The sequence below is a fragment of the Buteo buteo genome, unplaced genomic scaffold, assembly GCF_964188355.1.
Source record: "Buteo buteo unplaced genomic scaffold, bButBut1.hap1.1 HAP1_SCAFFOLD_56, whole genome shotgun sequence".
Lineage (NCBI taxonomy): Eukaryota > Metazoa > Chordata > Aves > Accipitriformes > Accipitridae > Buteo > Buteo buteo.
This window is the reverse complement of record NW_027439222.1, coordinates 206762-233212: the sequence shown is the minus strand read 5'-3', so window position 1 is coordinate 233212 and position 26451 is coordinate 206762. Positions and strand designations below refer to the sequence as shown.

General features: G+C 44.8%; 1 protein-coding gene across 1 annotated transcript; it reads right to left on the bottom strand.

Moving 5' to 3' along the window:
- Window positions 1-253: 253 nt before the first annotated feature.
- On the bottom strand, window positions 254-13016 carry LOC142027798 (A-kinase anchor protein 1, mitochondrial-like). Its single transcript, XM_075022006.1, has 10 exons — window positions 11645-13016; window positions 9455-9588; window positions 7888-8014; window positions 7212-7342; window positions 5186-5363; window positions 4346-4496; window positions 3644-3711; window positions 2191-2264; window positions 1337-1402; window positions 254-1195 (listed from the first exon to the last, which is right to left on the bottom strand). Exons 1-10 carry the CDS (start codon window positions 12282-12284, stop codon window positions 1136-1138), a joined length of 1629 nt encoding a protein of 542 aa, XP_074878107.1. The 5' UTR covers window positions 12285-13016; the 3' UTR covers window positions 254-1135.
- Window positions 13017-26451: the final 13435 nt, after the last annotated feature.

Below are 26451 nucleotides of genomic sequence, written 5' to 3'. Positions count from 1 at the left end.
TTAAATATGTAATAGAAATCTAAAAAGGAACACAAAAAAATTGAGAACACCACTGCAATATTAATGCCAAGCTGTTACTTTTTTTTTTTTAAACAGATCTGTACAGCAACATAGCAAAGAATGCAGTGATCACAATTCAAGCCAGACAGCAATCTAAGGGAATACTAATCCTGTATACAGCAGAGCTGAAACACTCCCAACATTCAGATGCTCCAAGTATGTTGGCTACCCTAATGCACTCCAAACCAGTTCTACCTACATAGGACATTTTGGTGTGAAAAAGTTTCTGTAAAGTTCCCTTTGTTTCCAGTGTTTTTCTTGTACAAAATATTACAATGGTTTTTTATATATATGTTTACAGACTTGCACAGCTAGAAAAATATAAACTACAATTGGGCTTGGCAATCAGTTCTTTTCTTTAAATACATGACAATTCAGAGCAAAAATTGTAGTGGTAACATACCCTGCACTTCAAGCATCTGCACAGAAAAGCTTTCTTCCTTAAGCGTATCAAGCCTAAAAACCATGACTGCAGTGAGACATGTGCCACAGTAAGTGCAACGAATGCAATTCATCTACCTCCTGGCATAAGGAAGACACAAGATGAATGTTATTTGTGCAGGTTAGTGGCACAATATAGAAAAATCCGTAACTAAACATTAAATTCCTTAATAACATTCATTAATTTCATAGGCAGAGCCTGTTAAAAAAAGGACAACCGTTGTAGCTTTTAAGAAAAGCAGACGCTAAGTTCACGGGGCTTTATACATCTTGAACAAAAATGCAACCACAGTTAACATTTCGGGGCATTTGCTAGCTTCAAGCAAGCCCCCAGGTATTAAGGTTTTTTCCATTCAACTTTTAAGTAGAGGCCGGGGAGGATTTTTTGCTTTAAAGCTACAGTATCTGTCATTATGGCTTTTAACACCCCAGCTTTCACCCAGATGAGGTACATGTTTCTAGTGAAATGGTAACAGTTGAGCAGGATGAGTTTCAATGGACCACAAAAATCCACACATAGGTGTAAACAGGTTGTCTTATGAAAGGTTGCCAAACCAAATTGTAACAGCGCAAAACAAGATTTCTTCTTTTATTTTTCTCTGTAGAAAGCGTTGTCGAGGCATCTAGGACGTCGCTAGTAGTTAAGCCACTGAGCAAACCCTCTTTCCACCAGACTTCTGTTTACCGACACCACCTAAAAGGAGGTAAAAAAAAAAGTAGAAAGGTGAACAAACTACTAGCAAGAAGCATCAGCAAGTTCCTAACCAGCAATAAAAAGTCTGCATAATCATATACCTTATCAGTGTTGAAAAAATAGGCATGTTAACATACCCACCTCATCTCCCGTCAAGTTCCACAGCTGTATCAGTGGCAGACCTGTTGCGCTGTCATAATTTGTGACCTGGAAACACAGAAGAACATTAGCGTGCAGCAATTCTGGTCTGAGCCGTGCAGGGTGCAAGGCTAGCATCATTCACTGCATATCAGATCCTCAGACTCAGCGTAGGCTCGTGGAAATGTAGCTCCTGCCACCAGGCAGCTGGGACACCCTGCTGGCAAGTGCGCTCTGGTCGCTCAAATCCGTGCCCTTGCTAGAATTAGTGATGCATTTGAGCACTGCACTAAAACCCAAGGAAGCTGCGAGATTGAGCGTCACAAGCGCTATCGGCTTCCCACTCGTCCCAACTGCCTTACGTGGACAGCTACAGCCACTGTCAGAGGCACTTCGGAAGAGGCAAGTGCCTCTTCGCTGAGACCAGGCACTGCATGCAGAAGCCTTTGGGATGCCCTTACTTCTCCCTCCGGCCAGCCAGAGGCCAAGTCCTGGATGTCAGTCTTGCAAAGACTGTTGAGACTGGCAAAGCAGCGCAGACCCAGGTGAATATTTGATCCGCTGGACAACAGGCCACTTTGTGCTCTGTAAATCCATCCAGGTGCCCTTCCTCTCTGCCCGCATCAGTAACAAGAGGGAATACTCATCCCTTCCCAGCCAGGCAGTCCTGAGTGGTCCTGGTGCCACACAAGGAAGTTTTCGGCGCCCGAGATTGCTCGACGAGAATCCTGCCCAGCAGCCAGGCTTACAGGCTGTGGCTTTGTTTTCGATTTTAACACGCACGGTATGCGAGGGGGCAGAGAGGACAACAGCAGCAGTCAAATTGGCAACCAGACTTCCAGGCAGCTCTCGTGTACCTGTGCCACTAGGACTGCGCCTTTGGTCATCTCACTAACAGCGGCGTCGGCTTCAGGTGAAAAGTGATCCTCGTCTTGGGAAAGAAAAGAGCAGGAGAAAACAAATGAGATATATTCTTCACAGGCTTTAAAGGCCAGAAGGGACTATTAAGCTAATCTTGCCTGACCTCCTACATAAGTTAGGCCAGAGAATCCTCACCTACTGTTGCTGTACGCATTTGCTGAAACCAGTCTATTAAGCTGGAGATCACACAAGTATTGTGCCTGCTGTGTTGCTGAAGGGAAAGGATGAAGTGCTTTCTAAAGCCACTAGCTCAGTTAATGTGAACATAAGTGGCTGATGAATTAGGAGGCTTTAAAGACAGAAAAGTCTACTTCTGCAGTACGTTTGAGCTGCCATTAGTATTTTGATCCTTAATAAACTAAGCTCAGGGGCCTCAGGACATTACTGACCCTGCACAGAGTGCAATACTGTGAACGGGAACTCGGAAGCATTTGTATCACAGGCCGGCTGGCACCTGAACAGTGCCAAATGCACTCTTGGCAGCTCAGGTCTCTCAGCCTGCACAGCTTACGTGGGCACTGTTGCTAACTCCACACCTGTAATGCAGCAGGAAACTCTTGTGTCCCAGGCAATACAGTTACAATCTACACTGCAGACCAGACATTTCAGAAGTATTTTCATTTTGGAGGAAAGTTGCTTATTTCCTACCAAATCACTGCAAAATGAAGTTTCTCCTTTGTGCTCCCCACCCTGAGACCGCCTCCAGCAGCAAGTGAACTCCTTACAAATCCCGAAGGAGGTCGATTACCTCAGGGAACATGGAAAACACTGACTTCTGCAAGAAGCAGCTTAAACCTCGCCATCCATCTACAGTCTTGGCAGAGCCTCCTGTACCTCCTGGTTAGAGCACGCATCTCTAACACCACTAGAAAAAAGGAAAAAAAAAAAAGGGGGGGGGGGGGGGCAAACCAAAGCATTTCTAGGTAGTGACTGACATTCTTCCAGTGCTTGGAGGGTAGTCTTTTGAACACAGAATTATACACATCAGTCATTTTAGTAGGAAAATGTCAGATATTCATCTAGCAGATTAAAAACTAAGTTTGCGTTTACAGCTACTCTATGACAGAAGAAGGCAGAGTAGTTACAGCTGCTTCACCTGTACCCTGCCAGTCCTGCCAACTTGCTGTTTAGGAGAGTAATTCATTCTCTCCTCCACCCAGGAAAAAGCCTGAACATTTATCATCTTTCCCCTGGAGCCTGACAGGTTATGCCATGCTAGCACATTTAGAAGAATAAAATACAATTTTTCCAATCTTGCTCTAGTCACATCAGAGGCTGCGCTTGCAATAGGAGGGAAAAGGTTTAGACAGAATCATCGCTTGTACACAGTTGGTATCCATTTAAACCTGCAGGGGGAGCACCAACGGTATGTCTTGAGAGCTCCATTACCTGGGAGTGGCACCACGTTGTCTAGTAAAACTTCTGCTCCTTGGAAAGGTAGTGATAAAAAATCAGACCTTAAAGAAAAGAGAATCAATCAGAGTAAGAACACGGCTTTAAGTTTCTCCTGTATTCTTTTAGAGCAATTGATTAATCAATGTCACCTTACAGGAATTCAGTTTGAAATTGATGACAGTAAAAAAAAAAAATCAGATTGTTCTCCCAGCAATCTAAGCAACAGCAATAAATAGTCTGATTAGCACGCCAAGTTGGATTGGGCTCCAAGCAAAAACCACCTCCATAATGGAAGCTGTACTGCTTTTCTCCCACCTCTGGGGCACAATCAAGTATTTAATGGGCTTGTCTAAGAAAACCCCCATCCAATACAGCTCTCCCAGCCAATGGGGCTGGGGCACAGAGAATCTGAATCTTCTTTCTAGCTCATCAATTAACTACAATTTAGGGCCTCCTGAAGGCATCCTTTCACTCAGCTTCCACGCTGAAGTGGCAGAAGTTGCAATTTCCTCTCCCCTCCCCTTCGAAAAAGCCTTGCAAGAGCTTGCTGTGCTCCCAAGGAATTCACAGCTGCTGCTGAGCCAAACCTTTCCACCGTTTTCCGCTTCAGCTGTGGAAAAACCTATAAGCAATTCAAACGGTATATGAAGATTCAAGCCAGATATTGCCTTAGGCCACAGAAGAGGAGCTAAAGACCTGATTTGTCTGAGTGTGTCAATCTTCACTTTGTCGTATCCTCCATAGTCCACGTATCTGAGCTCCACTTCACCGGTCTCTTCGAAGTAGCTAATAACTTGAGCCCGGAACCATGCCCCATCCAGGCCTGGAGCCGCGCAGATAATGCCAACTGCAAAACACAGGAGTACAGAGGAGAAAGGCTCAGCGTAAGTGGATTTCCAGAAATTAGCACTTCAGGCATCAGTACTTATCTACTGAGAATCAACAGCATTTCTTACGCTGCCAACATCTTCTTTCACCACCACCCACACCCCCACCAGACAAGGCCTGCAGCTGGGACGCAGGAGAAGTGGGTTTTACTCTCAAGTCTCTGTCTGCCACTTCCATGCTGTTCTACCCAGGTGTACAGTTCCCTTCCAGCCTTCGGTCACTAACAGTGAGGTCTGTCCCCAAAAAGGAAAGTTAGCGCTAGTAACCCCCTTCCATGTGATGCACCCTCCACTTTACACCACGTGCAGACTGTGACACTATGAAGATTTGGGAGTAGTTCCATACTTTGTCAGCAAAAATACACCAGATGCCAAGTTGATTAGAAATAGCCTGAGATGGACTTTATCTCATTCTGAATTTCAACATGCAACTAAGTGGCTGGGGAGGTACTCCAGGGATGAGTGGGGTAAGGAAGAGTAGAGCAGCATCTGTAGTCTGCCAGCGGCTTAAAAAAATATGAAATGACAAGTGAACTATCACATTCTCATCCACTGGGAAACTTCCCAAGCCTAACTCAGTGGCATCAGGCTTTCGTGTGACCCTAGAAGTTTCTCAGCTGAACAATTTGTGAGCAATCACATTACATGCCTTCTACTGGAGTTGGCAGGGTTGGAATTTCCAGTTGAGAATAGCAGGCGTACATCTGCTGGTCGAGGCTACGCAGACCATGGAAAGTGGGGTGCGTATGCTGCTGTAGAAACATGTGCCCTGCATCGACTTGGTTTGCCACGACGACCTCTACAGAGACTCCGTCTGGGAGGAAGAGCTGTCATGTGGAGAAAAGAAATTCTCATTAGCGTTCACTGCAACACAAGCTTCATTCACAGCAACTCCATGTTCCACCAGCAACTCCTGAGGCTTACAGCCATGGGTGGAAAAGCCCTGGCACTCCGGTATTTCACTTCCAAAAGCTACTCACTGTTACTCCCTGCTGCTCTAACAGAAATCAGACTTGAGGCGGGGCCCGCCTTGCATACAAAAAGACTATCGGCATGAAGCAGTCGGAAGACTTATTTACCCAAGGGATCCGGGGAACTACAGGCCTGTCGGTCTGACCTCGGTGCCAGGGAAGGTTACAGAGCAGATCATCTTGAGTGCCATCACACAGCAGGTACAAGACAACCAGGTGATCAGGCCCAGTCAGCGTGGGTTTATGAAACGCAGGTCTTGCTTGACTAACCTGATCTCCCTCTGTAGCAAGGTGACCCACTTAGTAGATGAGAGAAAGGCTGTGGATGTTGTCTACCTAGACTTTAGTAAAGCCTTTGACAGCATTTCCCACAGCATTCTCCTGGAGAAACTGGCTGCTCATGGCTTGCATGGGCGTACTCTTACTAGGTAAAAAACTGGCTAGATGGCCAGGCCCAAAGAGTGGTGGTGAATGGAGTTAAATCCAGTTGGCAGCCAGTCACAAGTGGTGGTCCCCAGAGCTCAGTTTTGGGGCCAGTTCTCTTTAATATCTTTATCAATGATCTGGACAAGGGGATCGAGTGCACCCTCAGTAAGTTTGTGGATGACACCAAGTTGGGCAGGAGTGTTGATCTGCTCGAGGGTAGGAAGGGTCTCCAGAGGGATCTGGACAGGCTGGATGGATGACCTGAGGCCAGTTGTATGCAATTCAACAAGGCCAAGTGCCGCGTCCTGCACCTGGGTCACAACAACCCCACGCGGCGCTACAGGCCTGGGGAAGAGTGGCTGGAAAACTGCCTGGTGGAAAAGGACCCGGGGGTGTTGGTCAACAGCCGGCTGAATATGAGCCAGCAGTGTGCCCAGGTGGCCAAGGTGGCCAACGGCATCCTGGCCTGTATCAGAAATAGTGTGGCCAGCAGGAGCAGGGCAGGGATCGCCCACCCAGGGATCAGCACTGGTGAGGCTGCACCTCGAATACTGTGTTCAGTTTTGGGCCCCTCACTAGAAGAAAGACGCTGAGGTGCTGGAGCGTGTCCAGAGAAGGGCAACGAAGCTGGTGAAGGGTCTGGAGCACAAGTCCTATGAGGAGCAGCTGAGGGAACTGGGGTTCTTCAGTCTGGAGAAAAGGAGGCTGAGGGGAGACCTTATCACTCTCTACAGCTACCTCAAAGGAGGTTGTACCGAGGTGGGTCTTGGTCTCTTTTCCCAAGTAAGAAGTGACAGGATGAGAGGAAACAGCCCCAAGTTGTGCCACGGGAGGTTTAGATTGGATATTAGGAAAAATTTCTCCACTGAAAGGGTTGTCAAGCATTGGAACAGGCTGCCCAGGAAAGTGGTTGAGTCACCATCCCTGGGGGTATTTAAAAGACGTGTAGACGTGCTGCTTAGGGACATGGTTTAGTGGTGGACTTGGCAGTGTTAGGTTAATGGTTGGACTTGATGATCTTAAAGGTCTTTTCCAACCTAAATGATTCTATGATTCTACATTTCTCAGCTCAGGCAGAATGGAAACTGCAGTGGAAGAGCAGGTAGGCAAATCTGATCTGTAACAGTTACATAAGCTGGACAGCAGAGAGCCACACAAAATCCAACTGTTTTTGAGGGCATCTGTGAACCAGCCACGTTGACGTAGCATACTATGACAGCAGCGACCAACAACAGCCTTCCACCCTGACATCAGCATAGCCAGCAAGCTGGGACTTACCCAGGCAGTCATAAGGAGGGAATGAAGCGTCAGTGGTGTTGGTGGAGGTAGAGCGTAGATGTTGGTGAGACACAGCTCTTTGAACTTCTTGCCAATCAGGCTCAGTACTTTTTCGACTTGTTGCGAAGAGCCTGGAAGACAAAAATCCCACAGAAAGTCTGTAGTACAGATATGCTGAGGACACCCCCACCCCGTGAAGTGCCTTCTGCGCTACATCAACGATTTAATTTTTAATAGATTGGCCATGTAACCTGATATCAGACCAACATGAGCAACTCAGGCCCCAGTTTCAACAGCGTTAGCCTCCAGTATGAACCCAATTCACTGGCAGATATTTTTCAGCCACAATTAATCTAACATCCTTCACAGTCAAGACCGCACTTGCTGATACACATCCCATAGCTCCTCCTTCAAGCCTGAAGGGATCCTTCAAAACGTGTTGGTTAAACTACAGCAGCCGAAGATGTTAAAATGCATTCTCACCTCTAGAATAAGAGGGTTCAAATGCCAAGGCACAGGCAACTTGGCATACACCTCTACTGTAACAGCACCGATTAGAAAAGTTTTGTAAAGCACTAGGCTCACAAAGCCACTAAATCTGTTTAAATTCCTTGCCCATCTAATTAAGGCCCCCAAGCTACATATTAGACCATGAATAAAGAGACATTCCGCTTACCTTCAATGTGACAGACTTGGGAGTCACGGAAATAAGGTAGTGTTGAGACATAAATTTTGGCACCAGACGATTGCCTCAAGAAGCTCATAAATTTTCCTTGTTTGCCGATCAAGCGGCCAACTAATTCCTTTATGAAAGTAACAAGAAAGCAACAGTCAGGAAGAGAAACATAGATCAAACAACACCGTTCTCTGTGGCTTATTTCACCCACATTCCCAGTTCCTGTAGCACAGGGCCAGGCAGAATAAGTATAAGGGAATGCTGGACCAGCGCAGAGTTCAGCAGGTCTATGACAAGTCAAGGTAGATACAGATCAGTAAGCACAGCTTGTTTTGATAGATCCGTCTTCGTATCTTGTAGAATGACACAAAGACACGATGGTTTTTACCAGGCCTGGTAAAAGCTACTGTCTTCCTACAGTCAAGTGAAGTCACGTCCTCTCCCAATCTCCTACCATTTCTTATTTTAAAAAAGCATGCTACATGCCTTTTTCATTCAAATATGAAATACTAAGTTTTAGCAATTTTTAAACAAGCTAATTAGATTAGATAGGGAGTAGACAAATTCATGGGAGAGTAAACCAGGCTATCATGCCCATTAGACTGCAGAGTCCCAGGACAGCTGTGCGGGATGATGAAGAGATGTCTTTGCATGCCCTATTACTTCTACTCTTTCACTGGCACCTGCCACCACCTACTGTCAGAGACCAGGTACCAGAGCAGAAGTGTTGGGCCCAAGTCAGTATGGATAATCCTATACAATGTAGAGTTGGCTACTTCAAGAAAAGTGACAGCCTGTCTTCATGAAACACTGAAACATATTTTTCTGCTGTAGAACTGCTTCTTTAGCCTGTGTTTTACTGATCCATTAAAATGCACGTTACACGTCTTCCCTGGGCTCACAGCATCCAAGCACTCGAGGCAGCATGCTTATCCTGCCGGGAGCTGCTGTCTCACATTACTGGCTGTCATTATTCGGGTCTGCTGAGCAGCAGAACTGCAAGAGCGATGCTGTGCAGGACAGCCACAGATGATTTTGCATACACAAAGCAGGGAAGAAGGTATGAACGTAGTCCTAAAAACACAGTCTCTCTCTCAACGCAAAAGAAAGCTCACTATAAAGACAGAGACACAGCAGCTCTACAGAATAGCTCATACGAGCATTCAGCTTGTGAGGAAGGGTTTGGACAGGCAGTTGAAACATAACCCTCCTACATAGCAGGGAAAAAAAAAAAAAAAAAAATCACCTGCCCTTAATAACTGTGTACCCTCAAAGCCTTCTGAATGCTTTCAGAGCATCGGACTAACAGATTGGGGTGGAAGATAATGGGGAATAATGAGTCCAGCAACCAACATTACCCTGGGCATAACCCTGACATGCCTCTTGTTTACAGGTGTGTACTGGCTCTTTGTTCCTGTTGAGTCCTAACGGGAGCTAAATGCTTAAATCCTCGTTGATTTGTTGTTGATCTCTCTGGGATGGCACTGAGCCAGTACCAGGCTGGAAGAACCAGAAGATGGCTATGTAGGGCAAGGCAGGATGCGCGAGCAGGCCAACGGCTGGTTACCTTTGGAACCTCTATCTCCCAGATAACGACGCCGGACTTGCTGGATTCTCCTCTTAGCTTAGAGTTCTGCCGACTCACTGTCTTCCTCATGGCACAGCCACTGTCCACAAAGTCCACGCTATTTACATCCGAACCTACAAGACATACAGACATGTCAGTATTCAGACAACCCACACAATCCAGCTACCAGACACAAGGCCATGAAAATATATAATTTCATAGAGAGGTGACATTGAGCTCTTCCTATGCATTCAGTTGGGATGATCCTGTATCAGGTTCTCTGGTATTTCAGAAAGGGTAAAGTCCCATCACACGCGGCCTGCTACAAGTTTCCTTTTATTGCTGGAGAAAAACCTGCACACCTCTGGGAATGCAACAGAAGGAGGCCCGAGTTCAGCAGGAGTCCTTCAAACATGGTGACACCTTATGCAGCAGCAGAGACAAGACACTTCAAGTCAAAAGTTACCAGCTGAACGAGAGCTATGCTAACACCAACACTGAGCTGCTGCTGCAGCAAGGTATTTTGCATTTTCCCCACATGGTTTAAACAGGGCTTTTCACAGGGAGTTCAGCATGCAGGGAGGGATGTGCAACCTATTCGTCTGCTCTTTGCATTGACATTACATTCCTGCCCCAACGAGGGTTGCACGGTGACCTGAGCACCAGCTGTGCCCACTACTAGCTGTGGTAGAGGATTGTCTCTTGCCCAGATTTGTCATATGCTTGAAGAAACAAGGTGCCAGAGCTGAGCTACGTTTTGTTCCCAAACCATCAGCCGATACCAGGAACTTTCGTACTTGGGAAGGGGACAAACTCAAACAGCTTCCTCCTGGTCAGATCCCAGATACAGTCAGTGTAACAAGATCAAGAACAAGAACAAGGCTGATCCTTCCTCCAGATTAACAAGCAGAAACATGAAGATCCTCACTTGCTTGCAAGAATTCAGATCACCCAGTACAAGACCGAAGAGAAAAATAAGCCCAACAGCTGCCTCACATTTGCCACATCTTAATAAGTAACACAGCACAGATGCCTCGAAAGTCAAAGGCAAGCAGTGCAGCTGTCTGCAATAGACTTGCTAGACAAGGATGAGGATTTAAGTCTCACAGCCTGGGTGCGAAGGTCAGCTGTAGGACCTCTTATCCAACACAGCCACATTATCAACTTTACCTGCTATACGCCGTCTCCCTACCTGTCTCCCTGCAGAGCTTTCAGCCCTTGTCATCACCAGGCTCCACAACACACCGTTGTACCTTCTCATCACACCAGCATTCACAACAAGGCAAAACCATTTTCCTCCTGTGGTTACTCTCACTAGTGAAAATGTTTTGTGGGTTTAATCCTTAATTGTTGGCAAACTCACTCCCCATGTCTCACAACAAGCAGCGTTCCAACTACTTTGTAGCAATTACAAAAGACATCCTGTCATTAAGGGCTGTTGGCGCCACAGGGTCCTATAAAGGATTTTAACATCCATCCCCAAGGTCACACGGGTTAACGTTTGCTCAGACAGCTTTGTATTCTGCCAGGCACACATCATCCAGGATCTAGAAGGCAAAAGCAACGCAGAGACAGATGGGGGAACTCCACGAACATTGCTCCCTGTTGGGATTTCTTGGCATGCACCTACCCTTCCAAGCAAAAAGGCTTCAGGGTAATTGGTCTGCAACCAACTGATTTTATCACAGCTCGTCAGAGCACTTCCCTGGTTCATCCAACAGCACCTCAGAAACCTGCCTTACAGCCTCCTTTCGGCAGCAGCCCACAAACACAGATAAGAACCCAGTCCTTACTAGAGGCTGCCCGAACTGAAGCAGAAACCATTTGCATTAGCAGGTCTCAAACCAGCAAGGTGTTCAACAGCCTGGCCTACATCCAGACACAGCCCATTTCACTGGGCTACTCAAGCACATGCTTCGCTTTAGACAATAAGCTTTGTGCTGAATGCAGACCAGTCTGTTCAACCTTTCGTCGTATACCCTGAAGATCACCCAGCTAACACGGGATCCTACAGGGACGGGAATTCTGAGAGCAAATGCATACCCACCTGCACACGAGGCCTAAATATTCATCTACTGGCAAAGGTAAAGATGAAGAGGACTTATCTGAACATGTTCTGAAGCAGAAGGGTTACAGCACATAAAATATTTGTTCACCACATTTTCATGGGAGCATTTTCAAATCCCTTACCTCCTGAGCGATCTCCATCCACCTCTGCTGCCCTGCGACGCTCATGATTCAAGCCTGGACCATCCTCCACGATTCCCAAAGACTCTCGTGTCAGTGTCGCTGATGCTGATGGCCACTGATCTTGGTTTGCACTAGAGCTTGAATCCTGTACAAGGCTCAGCGCAGCACTGCCGTGACACTCTGTGCTCTTTGAGATCAGAGGGAGAGAAACACAAGCAGGGACACCGCTTTCATCTTGAGATCCTGTCGTTTCTAGTTTTTCACTGTCGTCCTCAAGGGTGCTGGGCTGCGTTGTCACTACTGACAGGTCTGGAAGGTCCTGTGAGAGATCTAGCCTCTCGTGAGTTTGAGACAGAAGAGAGGGCGTCGTCGACCCTGCTGAGAGCAGGGAGGTCGAGGTTTCGTTCTCTCGGCATTCCTCTTCTGACGAGAGAGGCAGTCTTCGAGGAACACATGCTTCTGTTTTGGGTGGTGAATCATTCTCTGGCGCTTCTTCCTGCTGCTCTTCTTCAGTGGCTATTGCTTGTTTATCGTGATAGCTTGCATGCTTTTTTCTACGGGAATAGATCCACCAGCAGCCAACAAGTGCCAGCACTCCAGGTATGGCATATGGGATAATATTGCGGAAACGTGAAGCCATTTTACAGATCCTTAGCAATTATGTCTAGAAGAAGAAACAAAAGCCATGTTACAATAGTCACAGGAAAGGTAACAGCAAGGCTAAAGTTTCATAAATGCCTTGAGGTATTTCTATTAGCATGAACAGACTCGTTTTCTAGCCACTCCTTAAATTCACATCTCTGCTCCACCAACAGACCACAGAACAAGATCCTGACCTAAGACTAGGAATATCTGGACATTTCTCACCATTACGCTCACCAATTTCACCTTATCCCACCTTTACATGTAAAACAATTTCACCTTCTTTCTCCTGCCTCACCTTCGCAGGTCAGTACTACACACAAGGACAGCATCCGGCACTGCAAGTCTCTCCAGCATCAGGCTGGGTTCACAGCACAGCGGTACCACCAGCACTCCGAGACACAGACTTGACACGCTGCAGGTCTCCCCACTTCTCTGCTTGAAAGGCAGCACCACATTCCTGAGAGTTTCATAGGTTGACAACACGCACTTCTCTAAAACATAATAGCTCAGTGAAGGTGAAGTGCTTTGCAAATGTTCTCATCCACAGCAACTGCGAGAGGCTGGTGAGCGGGCACACGACAGAAGTCTGCAGTTAAGTAGACGCTAAACAGCAACACGCAGCTACTCCATTTACTTTTATACACACAGTGTAGGAATTCCTAAACAAAGAACAGCTACAGCCTGATCAAGCAAGTGCCTCCCAATAACCAGAAGTGCCTCTACAAGATTTTGCAGCAGTGAAGATGGGAAATCTGCTATAGCGCCCTTACAACCGCAGTATTTATCTAGCAAAAGCAGCCCGGATAGGGACACTACTACCTAGGAACCCAGCTCCAAAGTTTGTTCTACATTACTATGTTGACAGCTGCTGCTTCTCTGACTTTCCAGAGTCGAAAGCTGTCTCTCTGACTTAGAAAGTGTGTGCACCCTTCCCCACCTGCACACCGCCGAGACTCATGTCCCAGTCATGCTCCTCCATTTACAAGCCTCACCTGGGTTATCCGAGGCAGGGCTGACATGCCTTTCCTTTTCCTTAAGGAAAGTCTACAGCTGGAACACAAAGCTAAACAGTTACCCACATCCCCAAAACAGCCTTGCTGCAAAGCACTTACAGTTTATATTTTCACTGAGCAGGAATTAAAGCAAAACATCACATGTCTGGTGATGCTTACACATGACAGATTTTTCTCCAAACAGGCCTCAAGAGCCTGTTTTTGCCAATGAGCAACAAAAATAAAGATTGTTTTCAGGAGATAGCAAAGTCCTAGAAATGGGAACCACGCACTGGAAAAGAGCATTATCTAGCTCCTCTTTAGAAGCATAATATTTCCGAGACAAGACAAGGCAATCAAGTCATTCTGTCAACTATGCTTAGTCTGTCTCAACCGGAAAAAAACTTGTTATCAGAGCAAGCCTCCTGACCACAGCTTCCAAATACAACTCTCCTTTAGGGCCTTGATTTTCACGACAAGCTGATTACATTCTAGCCGAGGGACAAAAACATGCCTCCCTCAGGCTCAAACCGAGCATCCAAGCCTCAGAAAAATTAATATTCTCTCCAGATTTCTCACCTCCTCCAGCCACACCCTCCCATGCCACAAGAGCAAATACACAACTTTATCCAAGCTAGCTCAGACGCCAGCCTTGCTTCTGTACTGTTTACCACGGAGTCCTAACGACCGAGGCAAGTAAATACATGACTGGCAAAAACAGGGACTAGAAAATTTCTTGCTTAATCCCAAATCAAAGGTCAGCTGCAGACATGACTTAAGAAATCCAGTAATATCTCCAGTATATCACAAAAGAGGTATTTACGTTGTTCTACAAAGAAAACTTGAGTGTGTGTTAATTGGACATTCATAGCTGCTTTCTTCTAAATCCAAGTTACTTCCAGCTGGCTTTACACAGTCAGGTAGCAGGGCTCACTGCTGAGGATGAACTTTCAGTTAACGGCAACATCTGAGATTTGGAATTTAAAAAAAAAACCAAAACCAAAACCAAAACCAACAAACCTATGCAATAATTTGGATGTTTGGTTTTTGGAACTTGGTAAATGGAAAGGGTGAAGTCTGTACATTCCCAAGACAAAAGGTTCACATTTATGCTCTCCAGCACAATGGCACATTGTGAGCCACTGCGAGTGCTCGTCTGCTGTCTGCTTAAGTTGTTATAATTAATGCAGAACCACCCTACAAGCTGTCTCGCAGGCGTACCACAAACTCAAATTAAAGTAGCTCACATAAGTCCATTCCGAGCAAGCTTTCCTGATTAAACAGACAGCCCTATTATTATCCGATTCCCTATTAAGTTGCACCAACTGTACAAACAATAGTCCCACACAATTCCGCAGCGCAGGAAGGCAGTAGCAGGATGCCCCACAGAGGGCCAGGCCTATCCCAAAGCCTGGCAGACAAAACAGTTCTAAGAGTCATTTTCAACATTAATATAATTTAAGATAAAGATCTTCACTCTTCTGTGATATTTAGATCAGTGGGGACTGGTGGATTAGCTGACTGCTCCTTGTGAAGCTCATTTAATTTCATGTTTTTAATTTGACTAATTTTAGCAAGAGCTGCATTATACTATCAGTGATCGTGTTAAATGGGAATTCCACATCCTTCCATCAGCTAGAAAGGGATGAAAGGCGGTGGGTCTGTACAAGATGCCAGCAGACACCCTAAAGCACCGGGTCGGCTAGGGGACAGCTAACACCAACAAACATCTCCTAATGTAAACGTGATGGGAAGACTTCATTGGCCTGATTTCGATACGCTGGTCACAATGTCACTTTTTACGTGATGCCTAGAAGATGACTGATTTTTAACCTGCTCAACCAAACGGTTGTAAGATGCAGCACATACTTCTCTTCCATTGCCTCCACAGGAGAGCTCCTAAAGCCCACGTGCCTTTTCCAACACGTTTAAGAGCGACAAAACCCGCTCTCCACTGCCAATTTGACAGCCAGTTCAGGACTGCAGGGGCAATAGGATCATTTAAACACATGGGGGGAAAGAAAGCCTGCGATTCTCCTGCCAGCAGCAGAACAGAACGTGGCAACTTGTCAAATCACATGGCTTTAAACACTGCCAAACTGGAGGGAGCCTGGCCCGACAGTCCTCGCACTCTCCAGGCAGGAGGAGCCAGCTGGAGAAACGCAGCAGCTCTGGAGGCTTTGGACCGGAGACGATCGGCTCGTAAGAGCCAGAACCAGTGCGAAGGGCTGGATGCCCCAGTGCCGTTTCCCAACACGCAGGGCCCCATGCAGTCCCGCACCAAAAATAGCACGGAGCTTGCACACTGTATGCGCTCACCCCGCACCGCCAGCCACTTCCACTTCTTTCTGGCATGTCAGGAATCCGGTTTAAATGTCACACCTTCTGTCAAGGCAGGGCCAGAGAGCTGCAGCTAGGACATGAGACTTTTCCAACTTGCTAAATAATCCCCACGGTAGGTCAGGATGGGATTAAGACAGCAAGGGGAGAGTAGGGGTCAGTCAGCTCTCCAAATCTCTATCCTGACTTGATTTATGGAAAGCTCCTGGTAAAGACCAGGGAGATGAGAACAAGAATGAACGCACACCCTTGCCTACCTTAAAAAAAAAAAAAAAGCACCAAGGACAGTCAACTTATTCTACTTGTTCACATTAGGGTCCCAGAGCAGTTTTAAGCCACCTTGTTTCCCTAGCCAGGACAAACAACCCTTCAGTATACACATCCTTATTAGGTTAGAAATGTTTGCAGCATGAGGTTCAGAGAAAAGCCAGATAATTCACTCTCAAGGTTCGAGAGGAGACTTCAGCAAGCACTTGCTCCGGATTTTCAGGGCTTTCTACACACAAGGAGGTCTGTTCTGGGGGCAAGCTGCTTCAAGTCTCTACAAGAAGAGAGACAAGTCCCAAGCGACTGAGCCCCGGTGCTCTGCAGGGACATACCCTACACTGCTGCCAGTCCCTGCCTCCTCCGCTCCCCTTCCGCCCCAGCGCTGGAGAGGTTACACTTCCAAACCCCAAAAGCAGTGGAAATCCAGGCTGGAATTAAAGGCTGTCCTGAAGGACCACAGAGCAAACGAGCAGGCAGCTAAATTGGAAATGTTGCTTCAACAGCAAGGCCGGGATGCCTCCCTACAAACCCTATAGTTAGTGATACAGCACTCAGGAAATAAATACTATCTGGGTGAAAGAGAACTGGACAAGGTTGGCACAGTTAAAACTAAATGGGACCACGTGGGCTCTTAAAATTTTCCATGCTAAAAATAACCAGTAGCACATGCTCTGCCTTATAGGAGACATAAGGAGTTGACAAAAACCTAAAGAACTGGAGGCCCTACCATTAAGATTAAAATAAGAGAAATTACTGCAGAGAAACAGACATAGACTTACTTGATCTACATTTGGCGTAAGGCTTTTCTTTTTCCATTGAAAGTCCAACTGGCATAGGGTACTGCAGTATCTAAACCACAGCTTCTTTGCTTTTTCGTACAAAGATAAAGGAGGCAGACAGTCAGCCACAGAGGGACCACCCGCTGCTTCCTCTCTGGAGAGAGAGCCTCTCCAGAGTGAGGTTCAAACTGGAGAGCAAAGACAACTCCTACCCACTCAGGTTTGCATCAGAGGCTGACCTCAAGGGACACATCTGTGAAGTCACAGTGGCCTGCCATGTCACGGGGCTGCAAGCCCTTGCATCACGCACTCCTGATCACCAGGGTGTCAGTCGGCCACAAGACTTTGCAGCCTTTCCCGCACTCTTTTCCCAGGCCAGCCTGGTGTACCACCATCAAAACCACCATCACGCAGAGGTGAGAGCTGGCAAAACATGACTCAGTGGCTACAAACCTCCAAAGACAGGTAGGAGCCAGGCAAGCAAGATCTCAAACCGGATGGCGCTTATTTTAAAAAGAAGTGAACAGGTAAGTTTCTCTATACTTAAGTAATTAAAGTGCTCTGCAGCAATTTCTGCTTCCAACAGCAGCCAGCAGCACTGAAAGACAACAGCAGCAAGAGATACCCCTTAAGCAATACCGCCTTTTCCCAGCCCAGTTAACATGGGCTACAGAGCTCCAGAAACAGGCTCCTCTGAATTCAGAAAACTACTAATAAAGTCTCTCCACAACCTTAAAATATTTGAGAACCAACAGTCCTATTTGCAGCCGGATTAATTACAACATCAGTAAAAGGCTGAAAAAGCTGGTTGCTGTAGAGCAAAACAAGAGCTCTGGAACAAGAAACGCCACCAACACCGGACTGTCTTTTATCTCCAAGATAAAATCTCCTTTCAGTGTAATCAGCTTCACTGGTGTTCCCACAACAGCTCAGTCCCCTCCTTTGCAGCTGAAGCTGCTACACTGATGGCCCAGGCTTTGTTCGTATTTCATTTTACAGTCACGGCCAAACAGTGGCCCAGCACAGCTCCAGCAGTACCACTTCTGGGCCAAAGCAGGACTCAAAAGAGTTTCTATTTACACTGGAAAGCATGGGTTTACAATAAAAGTATCAACCTAGCCAAACTGTAGGGTTTTTTTTTACAGGTGTTTTGGAAATCACCAAGAAGCTCATATATATACAAACACCAACCACCAGCAACCCTCAGCACCTGCACTGCCTAAAGGATTAACGCAAGGCCCTGGGCTGATCACTCCTGCTATGCCATAAGTCACAGGTTACACTTTGTAACTAACATTAACCCTATCAGATTATCAAGCTCCTTACTGTACTTTATATCTTATTACCTTCCTGCTCCCATCGTTTCATTATTTATAGTTTCCTCAACCAAGCTAGAGGATTCACAGGGAGAGACACCATTACAGAGGAAGGCAAGATCAATTCTTCGCCGCTTTGCCAGAAAGGTATTTCAGGTACAGGAGCAAATTTCAGAAACTGCTTCTGTACCACTTTACCAATACCACCTTTACCTTTCGTGGCTATTCCTCAAGATACGGTGGAGGGTTGGTTTGTTGTTTTGTTTTTTGGGGGTGGTTTTTTTTCCAGTTTTGGAGTCTGCTCCAGAAACAGAGCCAGACCAAATGTTCTGCTTCTTCGAGCAAGCCAGGAGAGTTTAGCGCATAAGCCAGAGGCCACACAACCTTTCTATTATCACCCAGCTCCAAACTGCAGAGAAAGTCCTCTGATTCAGACTAACCCACTCTGTGCACAGGTATCCCTGACTGGGGAATGAACACTGCTTTTACAGCCAAGAGGCTAAGACACCAGTTGTTGCGATTCTTTCTTTCCTCCTTGACACACTTACCAGTCCAGATTCAACTCTTTTAAAAGCATTTTTCATAGAAGACTAAAGAGAATCAGTCCTCCACAGTACAGGCAAAGCAGCTTTTATTACCTTTATAATCTACCAACACATTACAAAAGTTTTCCCCAAATCCAGATTTTATTGTCTTTCATTCTTTCTGCATTTTCACCCAGGTTGGAGAATAGAACAAGTTACTTTCCAGAATTTCAGAAAAAATACATCCAATACTTAGTATTTTGTGTTTGCTTCTACACCAATGAAGCTAATGCAGCCCTTGCTATGGGCAATGCTAACGAGTGTAGTGTCCACTACCGGTGCAGCTTAAAAATTAAAATTTAAAAGCAGCCAGCTAAGTCAAATGTCTGGCACCTACATCAATTGCCACAAAACAGGCATGTACAGCACTCAGGAGCAGAGACTAAACTAACCAAAGGCTTCCAATATACTCTGCACATTAAAAAAACAACAACAACAACAACAACAAAAAAACAGACCTGAATTTTCAAGGAGACAGAACAGTGAGGTTTACATCACGACACACTGATACTGCTGCAAGAGACAGTGAGAAAAGAGGCAGCACTGAGACCAAACAGGTATCCGGAGAACAGCATCAAGAGCTGTTCACTGGGAGGTTTACTGTGCACAGCAACAAGACCTTGATAAGCAGCTTCTCAAAACAAAAGCTGGACTAGACTTAAACAGAAAAGCAAAAAGCAGTGTTGTTCAGTTGGAAGCCTTGAACCCAGGGCTTGGCTTGCTGAGAATAAGTTGCAGAAGCACACAGAGAGGAAGAATATCAAATATTTGTGAAAAAGGCACTCCACGTTCATCTGCGCCAGGAAGGAACAGCAAAGATTTCACTGAGAGTCATTTAGACTGAACGAGCAGAAAGATAACTTGTATGCATTAACAAGCTTGCAACAAGAAGTCACACAACATATTTGAGACCTAATCAGAGAGAGAGACAGGCTTCGCTTTGATCTGTGTTACAGTAGCACTGGCAAGCCCTGCCCAGGTTACACTAAGGGGCTGTTCTACACAGAAAGGCTTCCCCCAAAGACTGCAGGCTGCCTCCTCTCCTCAGCTTTGGCAGTCCTTTTTTTAAAAAGCCAAGCCGAGACACAGATCAAGTGACCTTCCTACAGTCACATCAGGTTGGAGGGAACACAAGGAATATAAAATAGGTACTCTTAGCTCAAGAGACAGGAGCCCATCCCCTTTACCAGGCAGCAAACAGAACACTACACTCCATTCAACTTGAACTACTTTAGGGGAGTGATGGGCAAGTTTCTTTCCTGCACCCCTGAACACCAAAAAATTCTTCCTAACCCTGCATTTCAACAAGAAGTGGAATACAAGTCCAAGCTCATAACAAAAGGGGCTCCTCTTTAAGGAAGGAAAAACTGCAAGGTCACAGCCTTAGGATTTATGGGGGTACACACTCCAGTCCTTGTCCCGGAGACTTCAAGTTTCCAATTCACAGATTTATCTCTATGCAAAGCTAATACTCCCAATACAAGAGGCACATGCAGACCATGAGCTTTTGCCAGGAACTGCTGCTATTTATACGCAGGGAGTCAAAATCAGCTATAGCACATGGTAAGTTTCTCATCCTCATTGCCAGGTGGCAGCAGAGGTCAAAGGCAATCAGGACCTCTTCAGGTCTACAAGCAGTGATTTGTTTGCTGAAGAAAGATTTTAAATGATCTTTTATGAAACATTCAACTCTGCTAATAGCAATGTATAGGGCCCATAAATTCAGAGACAGCTTCCAGCCAGGGTACAAAATGCAGGAACAGGAGAGTTAAACAGAATCCCTGTGGTGGACAATAAAAAACCCCACGGTAAACCAGCTGAAGACAGATCATTTGCAAAAGCAGCAAGTGACATGCAAACATATCACCTTCAGCAATCCTCATGAGAAGCAAACTCAACAGCTTTAATTTCCAGGAAATATTAAGCACCTGGTGAATAAAATAGCTTCTTCCAGGTACCTGAAAGTGGCTGCCCGAAGTTAATCAATCATCACTTCATAAAGTTTAACCAGCCATTTGCATTAAGAGTTCCACAGAAGCACTGTAGTTAGAAATCAGGATTTAAAAAAGGCTTGTCATTAGATCTGAAACATTAAACAATTAAAAGTCGTTAATGTTTTAATTAATGTTTTTTATTACTTCTAGATGTTGCTAAGGGCACATAGGATACCAGCCCTGATCTTACTACAGTCTCCCTAGACACTAGAAATACCTTAAATAATTTTTCCACATCAGTAAAGTGCATATGAAAGATGAGAGCCATAGAGAAGTGGGGTATGTTGCTTTTAAAGCATTATGCTCTTCAGATAACTCTCCTACTGGAAAAGCCTACTTGCTCCCAAATACCCCTGAAGTCAGCCTGCAATGTTTTCAAAATGAACACAAGAGTCTCACCATAGCAAATCGACTGCTTCCAGCTCTGAACAGCTTTGGCTGCAATCCTCAAACAAACAAACTCCTGTCACAGTTAACTCCCAAGAGAACCTGCAGGAACTGGGAACCTTATGTACCATGGTGGATCTGAACTGCAGGTAACTTGAGCTCACACCCTGGGTGGTGAGGGGAATTCCTGTTGCCTAATTTCAGGCATTATGGAGTGTCTAGGTTAAAGTCAAGGCTTTCTAGGCAGTTGATGATTTTCAGTATTAGTATCTCAAAGTATCTCCAGAGATCTTTAAGGAGGAATCTGGTTCCTGGGACAGGTATCTAAACTCAGTGTGACTAAGGAGAGCACACCTAAGAAGCAGCAACCAGAACACACAATAGCTGGGTTCCTGCAGCACCGTCCATTCGGACCCTCCAAACTGAACAACATGATTTGTCTCACGTCCGAGAGCAAACAGCCTGTAGCCCTGTTGTGCAAGATACGTTACAAACGTGATGAGATTCACCCGCCTAAACCCCCCAGCACGGTGTCCCATGAGAGCTTTTAAAAGTCCTTCAAGAGCTCAATGAATCATTGAAACAGAAGCTGAAAGACTGTCAGGTGAGTGGTACCAGGACAGCAGGCGATGCAATAAGAAGGTGGATTCTAGAAAGCTTTGAGCACAGCTCAAGTTCTACAGGCTTCTTGCTCCTCTTACCTTACAAAAAAGTTGCCACTTCCTTCAGTGCACTCAGCAGCACATGCAAGCAAACCAGTTCATCAAGAACTAAACTGTGCCATCGAGATACATGTAGTGAAGCTGTACTACTCTTTTTCAGAATCACAGGTACATGGACATTACTAGATGACAGGTACTGTAGCTCTGGCAGATGCCTGCACAGTATTTCACCCTTTACACAGGACGCTCATTAAAGAATGAGGAGGTTAAGTGACTTGAACTGGGTCACACAGTGACCCCCCAGCAGAGGAGCAAGCTCAGCTCAGTTGCTCTGACAGCTCTGGTCCACGTGCTACCGAGAAAAAGCCGTACCTCCCTCATGAGTCGTGCTGCTCTCCAGCACGTCATGCGCTCTTCCTCGGCTATACTGTGCACACACGCAGGGCTGTAACTCAGTAGATTCAAGTTAAGAACTTCTTCCAAGGTACATCCAGCTAACTTAGATAGGAAGAAGACTATAATGAGCTACAAGCTCTTTCACACCAGGTCTAGAGCTCAGAATCGCTTTGAAAGGGAACAGTGAGGTTAGCAACCGTCAAAAAAATGCCAACACGTTCTCTATTTTACTGCATCTTACAATGCTTCGGGAACTCCAGCTATTACAGACTAGAATGTAAATAGGAGTCCAAATCTGTCCCTTCATTTCATAAAACGTAACCAATTCACAAATATTGAATCTGGAAATACAGTGCTAAAAAATGTGAAAGGCTAACAACTTGTCAAACCAAAAAATGACTTTTCTGCAAAGCAAATACTTTAAGAATAGACCATCCATGTATCCTATTGACCATTAAATCTACATATCAATGTCCAACAGATGTAACAATACAATTCAAACTGTATGCCAAGTCTAAATTAACTAAGCTTTCACTTTCATACAAGCAAAATTCCTTGCATCCCCTGACTCTGGCCTTAGCCCCAGCTCCACACAGACTTCCAAATCCGCCCAAAATGAACCCATGGCGAGAAAACCACCTTTTCTCATGCTAACAACTCTATTGTAATAACATCTTCAGAGGCCATACTCCAGGTCTCAGGGAAAAGTAAACCACTGCAGCGCTTAATACCACAACAGCGCATTAACTCGTTCACACCCAGACAACCTTGCCAAACAAGGAGGAGTTTTCTCTCACATTTTCTTGATTTATATTTTCACAGCTGTCAGAGAGGAAAGCATGTAGGAAGCAAGTTATGTAAACCACGCCATTAGGCTGAAGTCCTCGGTGTGGATCACACCTCCTTCCCTCTCCCACCTCCCTGCACCCTTGCACAGAGAAAGCAGAGGGACTCGATTACAAAAGGTTACATTTTCAAAGATTAAACTGGTCACTATTTGCATTGCTAGCTGTGTTATAGTGCATGACACCGTACAACCAAAGGAGGAAATTCTCATTCTCACATTCTGCTGTCGGCAGCCTCACTGCTTTCAGCTTTGGTTTTCTTGTAAGACAGCAAGCACTGAGGCTCTGCTAGAGGTGTGCCTGGAGCAGAGACGGGGTTTGAGAATGTTACCGAAATCTCGGAATAAAAACTTATCAACACCAATTTAGTGTAGATAAGCAGACCCTTCTTTATTGACGGCTGGGTGCGCGGGCGAGTCCTCTCACGAACCACGCACACCTGTCACCAAAACAACACACCTTATATTGAACTTACTCATGCATATTCATAAGATTACAAAAACATCATTTACATATTCATCAGATTTCCAGGAAATCATTTGCATATGTTAATGTCCATCACGCAGGCGCACTAAAGGTCTCTGGTGGTCTTCTAGAGTCCTCTGGTGGTCTTTCGTAGTCTTCCTCACTCGTCCGCTTCTTGACCTCTCAGGTGTTTCCAAGCAGCAAGCTGGTGTCCCTAACGGTTTCCTTAGCCTTTAAAACAAACACTACGAGACTACCAATCTTTGTCAAAACTTCTGTGGTTAAGTGATTTTGAACAATACTTAAATTCTTATGGTTACACATTATACGTTTTCTAAGCTCCTAAGTTCCTAAGGCTACATTTCAAACTTAACACTCCCATACTTACGCTTCACAATTTTCTACTTTTTAGTCAAACCAAACTCTTTCATAATCAGATTTTAACTTCTTTTATCTCGTTATCTAAGTTCTAAATGTTCCTACTAGATGATTTTAGCCAATTTCTCCGGCCTTGATACAGGGCTATACAGGGGATTTCACAGCAGATACTGGTTATTGGTTAAATATATAAAATGCAACATACATATAATTTTGCTAAAATATTAAAATTGAATATGATTAATTCTAACTAATAACAAATCAATGGCAAATCAGTAACATTTCCCCCCTTTGAAAGTGTTGAAAATTATTTCAATACTTTCACATCATCTACATGTCATTTATCTGCTACTATTTTGAGAGTCAGTATTTGTTTCGGCATATTCTGGTGGTGGACTACATTCTGGTGGAACAATTGGAATCTCTCTCATGATCATGCGATTGACTGCAATTCTATTGGTAAATTGTCTCTTCAGACAAGTATATAGTAGCATGATCATCAAAAAGACAATTAGTAACAGAAACAGAGTTTTGATTATAGACCATAACCAAGAGCTCAGATTCTATCCCAATCCACTAAAAATTTCTTCCTAGCCAATCTTCTGACATATTTTCTCAAATAGTTTTAGTTAATTTGAAATCATTTTAGAGTCCTCTACACAAATAGCCATATTTCAAGGTCGTAGCTAAAAGAAAAATTCTTTCAATTGCTGGGTCTTTATTACTACAATAATACATTTTTTTCCACATCTTTACCGAGATACTAAATTTTCTTTTTCCCATAATGAACTCCCCCTGTCATCTACTGATGGCCAGGCTGTATTAACTGATCCATCCCAAGTAAAGCACCGAGAAGTTTTGGCCATATATTGAAATTGAGACAATATGGTCATAGACCATACTGAACCCCAGCTAACTGTTTTTTCTGCTATGGTTTGATTGGTCTCACCACATTTTCATTCTATGACGCTCCGGCTTTCATTGCTTTTGACTCGTACATCATATGAACACCAACCCATAGGACTACCTACCGTAAACATGTCTCCTCTCATAGGACTACCTACCGTAAACATGTCTCCTATAGAGGAGGCTGGTATAAAATGATAATTTAATAATTTCAAGCAATCTTCTTCTCTGCCCATCTATTTCCATTGTTTTCTGATGATCTTTACCTGTTCAGACCATTTAGTCCCTGGCCTTTGTTTGCAATAGGTGGTTTTGTTTCTATGTTCCAGGGTAGTTAAATTCATAGTTAAAATTCCCCAAGGAATAGATTCCCCCACCGCTCTTGGTATCGGCAAACAAGCAGTAATTTGGGTAACATTTTGCAAGCTGGCAAATCTCTTAATCAATCTTAACATTACATTTTCTTCAGACGGTTTTTTTTTCAGGAATGCCAATCAGTTGTTCTGTTTCTACTTGTCTTTTGTTCCTAATCATCAAATCAGTCCGGGTTTCCACCATCGTTATCTGCCGAGCTAATATAAAGAGAACAACCACAAACAGATACAAAAAAATTAGACATGTTTCAGAGTCAGTTTTAAAGTCTTTGGATCACGGCTAATAATCTTCCATGGAGTAGGTGCCTTCTTCACTCGGGTGTAGTGTATCCAAGCATCCGATTCTGCAATTTTAATAGCCGTAAAGGTGGTTAACAGTATCTGGAAGGGTCCTTTCCAACGTTCCTGCAGGGGTTCGGAAGTCCACGTTTTCACATAGACAGAGTCTCCTGGTTGAAAGTCATGCACCGGAACTTCCAGGGGTAATGGTCTATTTCACACCACTGCTCTCTGAACTGCAGTCAAAGTTTTTCCTAAGGAAAGCAAATAGTTATACACATCCTGTTTTCCTTTTACATGCATGTTCGGGTTTGGTTCTGGAGATTCATAAGGTTTCCCATACAATAATTCATAAGGACTGACTGAGGTTCCACTCTTTGGCTGTACTCTGATTCGCAATAATGCCAATGGAAGCGCTTGAGGCCATTTTAAATTAGTCTCTTGACAAACTTTACTTATCTGCCTTTTTAAGGTTTAATTCCTTTTTTTTCTACTTTTCCACTGGATTGTGGCTTCCATGGGGTATGCAAATCCCATGTGATACCCAGAATTTTGCTAACATTTTGGACTACTTCTGCAACAAAGTGTGGACCTCTGTCAGAAGAAATTCCAATAGGAACTCCAAACCTTGGAATTACTTCTCATAGTAACCACTTTACTACTTCCTTTGCTTGTGTAGAACGACAGGGAAAAGCTTCTGGCCATCCTGAAAAAGTATCAACCCCCACCAGGATGTACCGATACCCATTTTGCCTAGGTAGTTCTGAAAAATCTACTTGCCAATAATCTCCAGGCTCTGTACCAGATTTTATTCGACTCATTTGAACCTTTTTCCTGATCACTGGATTGTTTTTCAAACATACTTCACATTTTGCAGTTATTATTTTAGCTATTCCTAACATTCTGAGGGATACCACTGGTTTTTGTAAGGAAGTTACTAAGGCCTCTGCTCCCCAGTGACACTCCTGATGCTTTGTCTGAATTATTTCTCTCATCAAAAAGGGTGGAACTACTACCTGTCCTTTAGGTGTTACCCACCATCCGGCTAGGTTTTTCTTAGCATTTAATACTTGACCTAGCCTATCATCCTCCTCTGAGTATTTTGGTTCTTCCTTAGGGAGAGTTACTGTTTTGGAGGGAATTAATGCCATTTGCAATGCTCGTCCCTTTGCTACCTTTCTTGCCGTTCGGTCGGCTA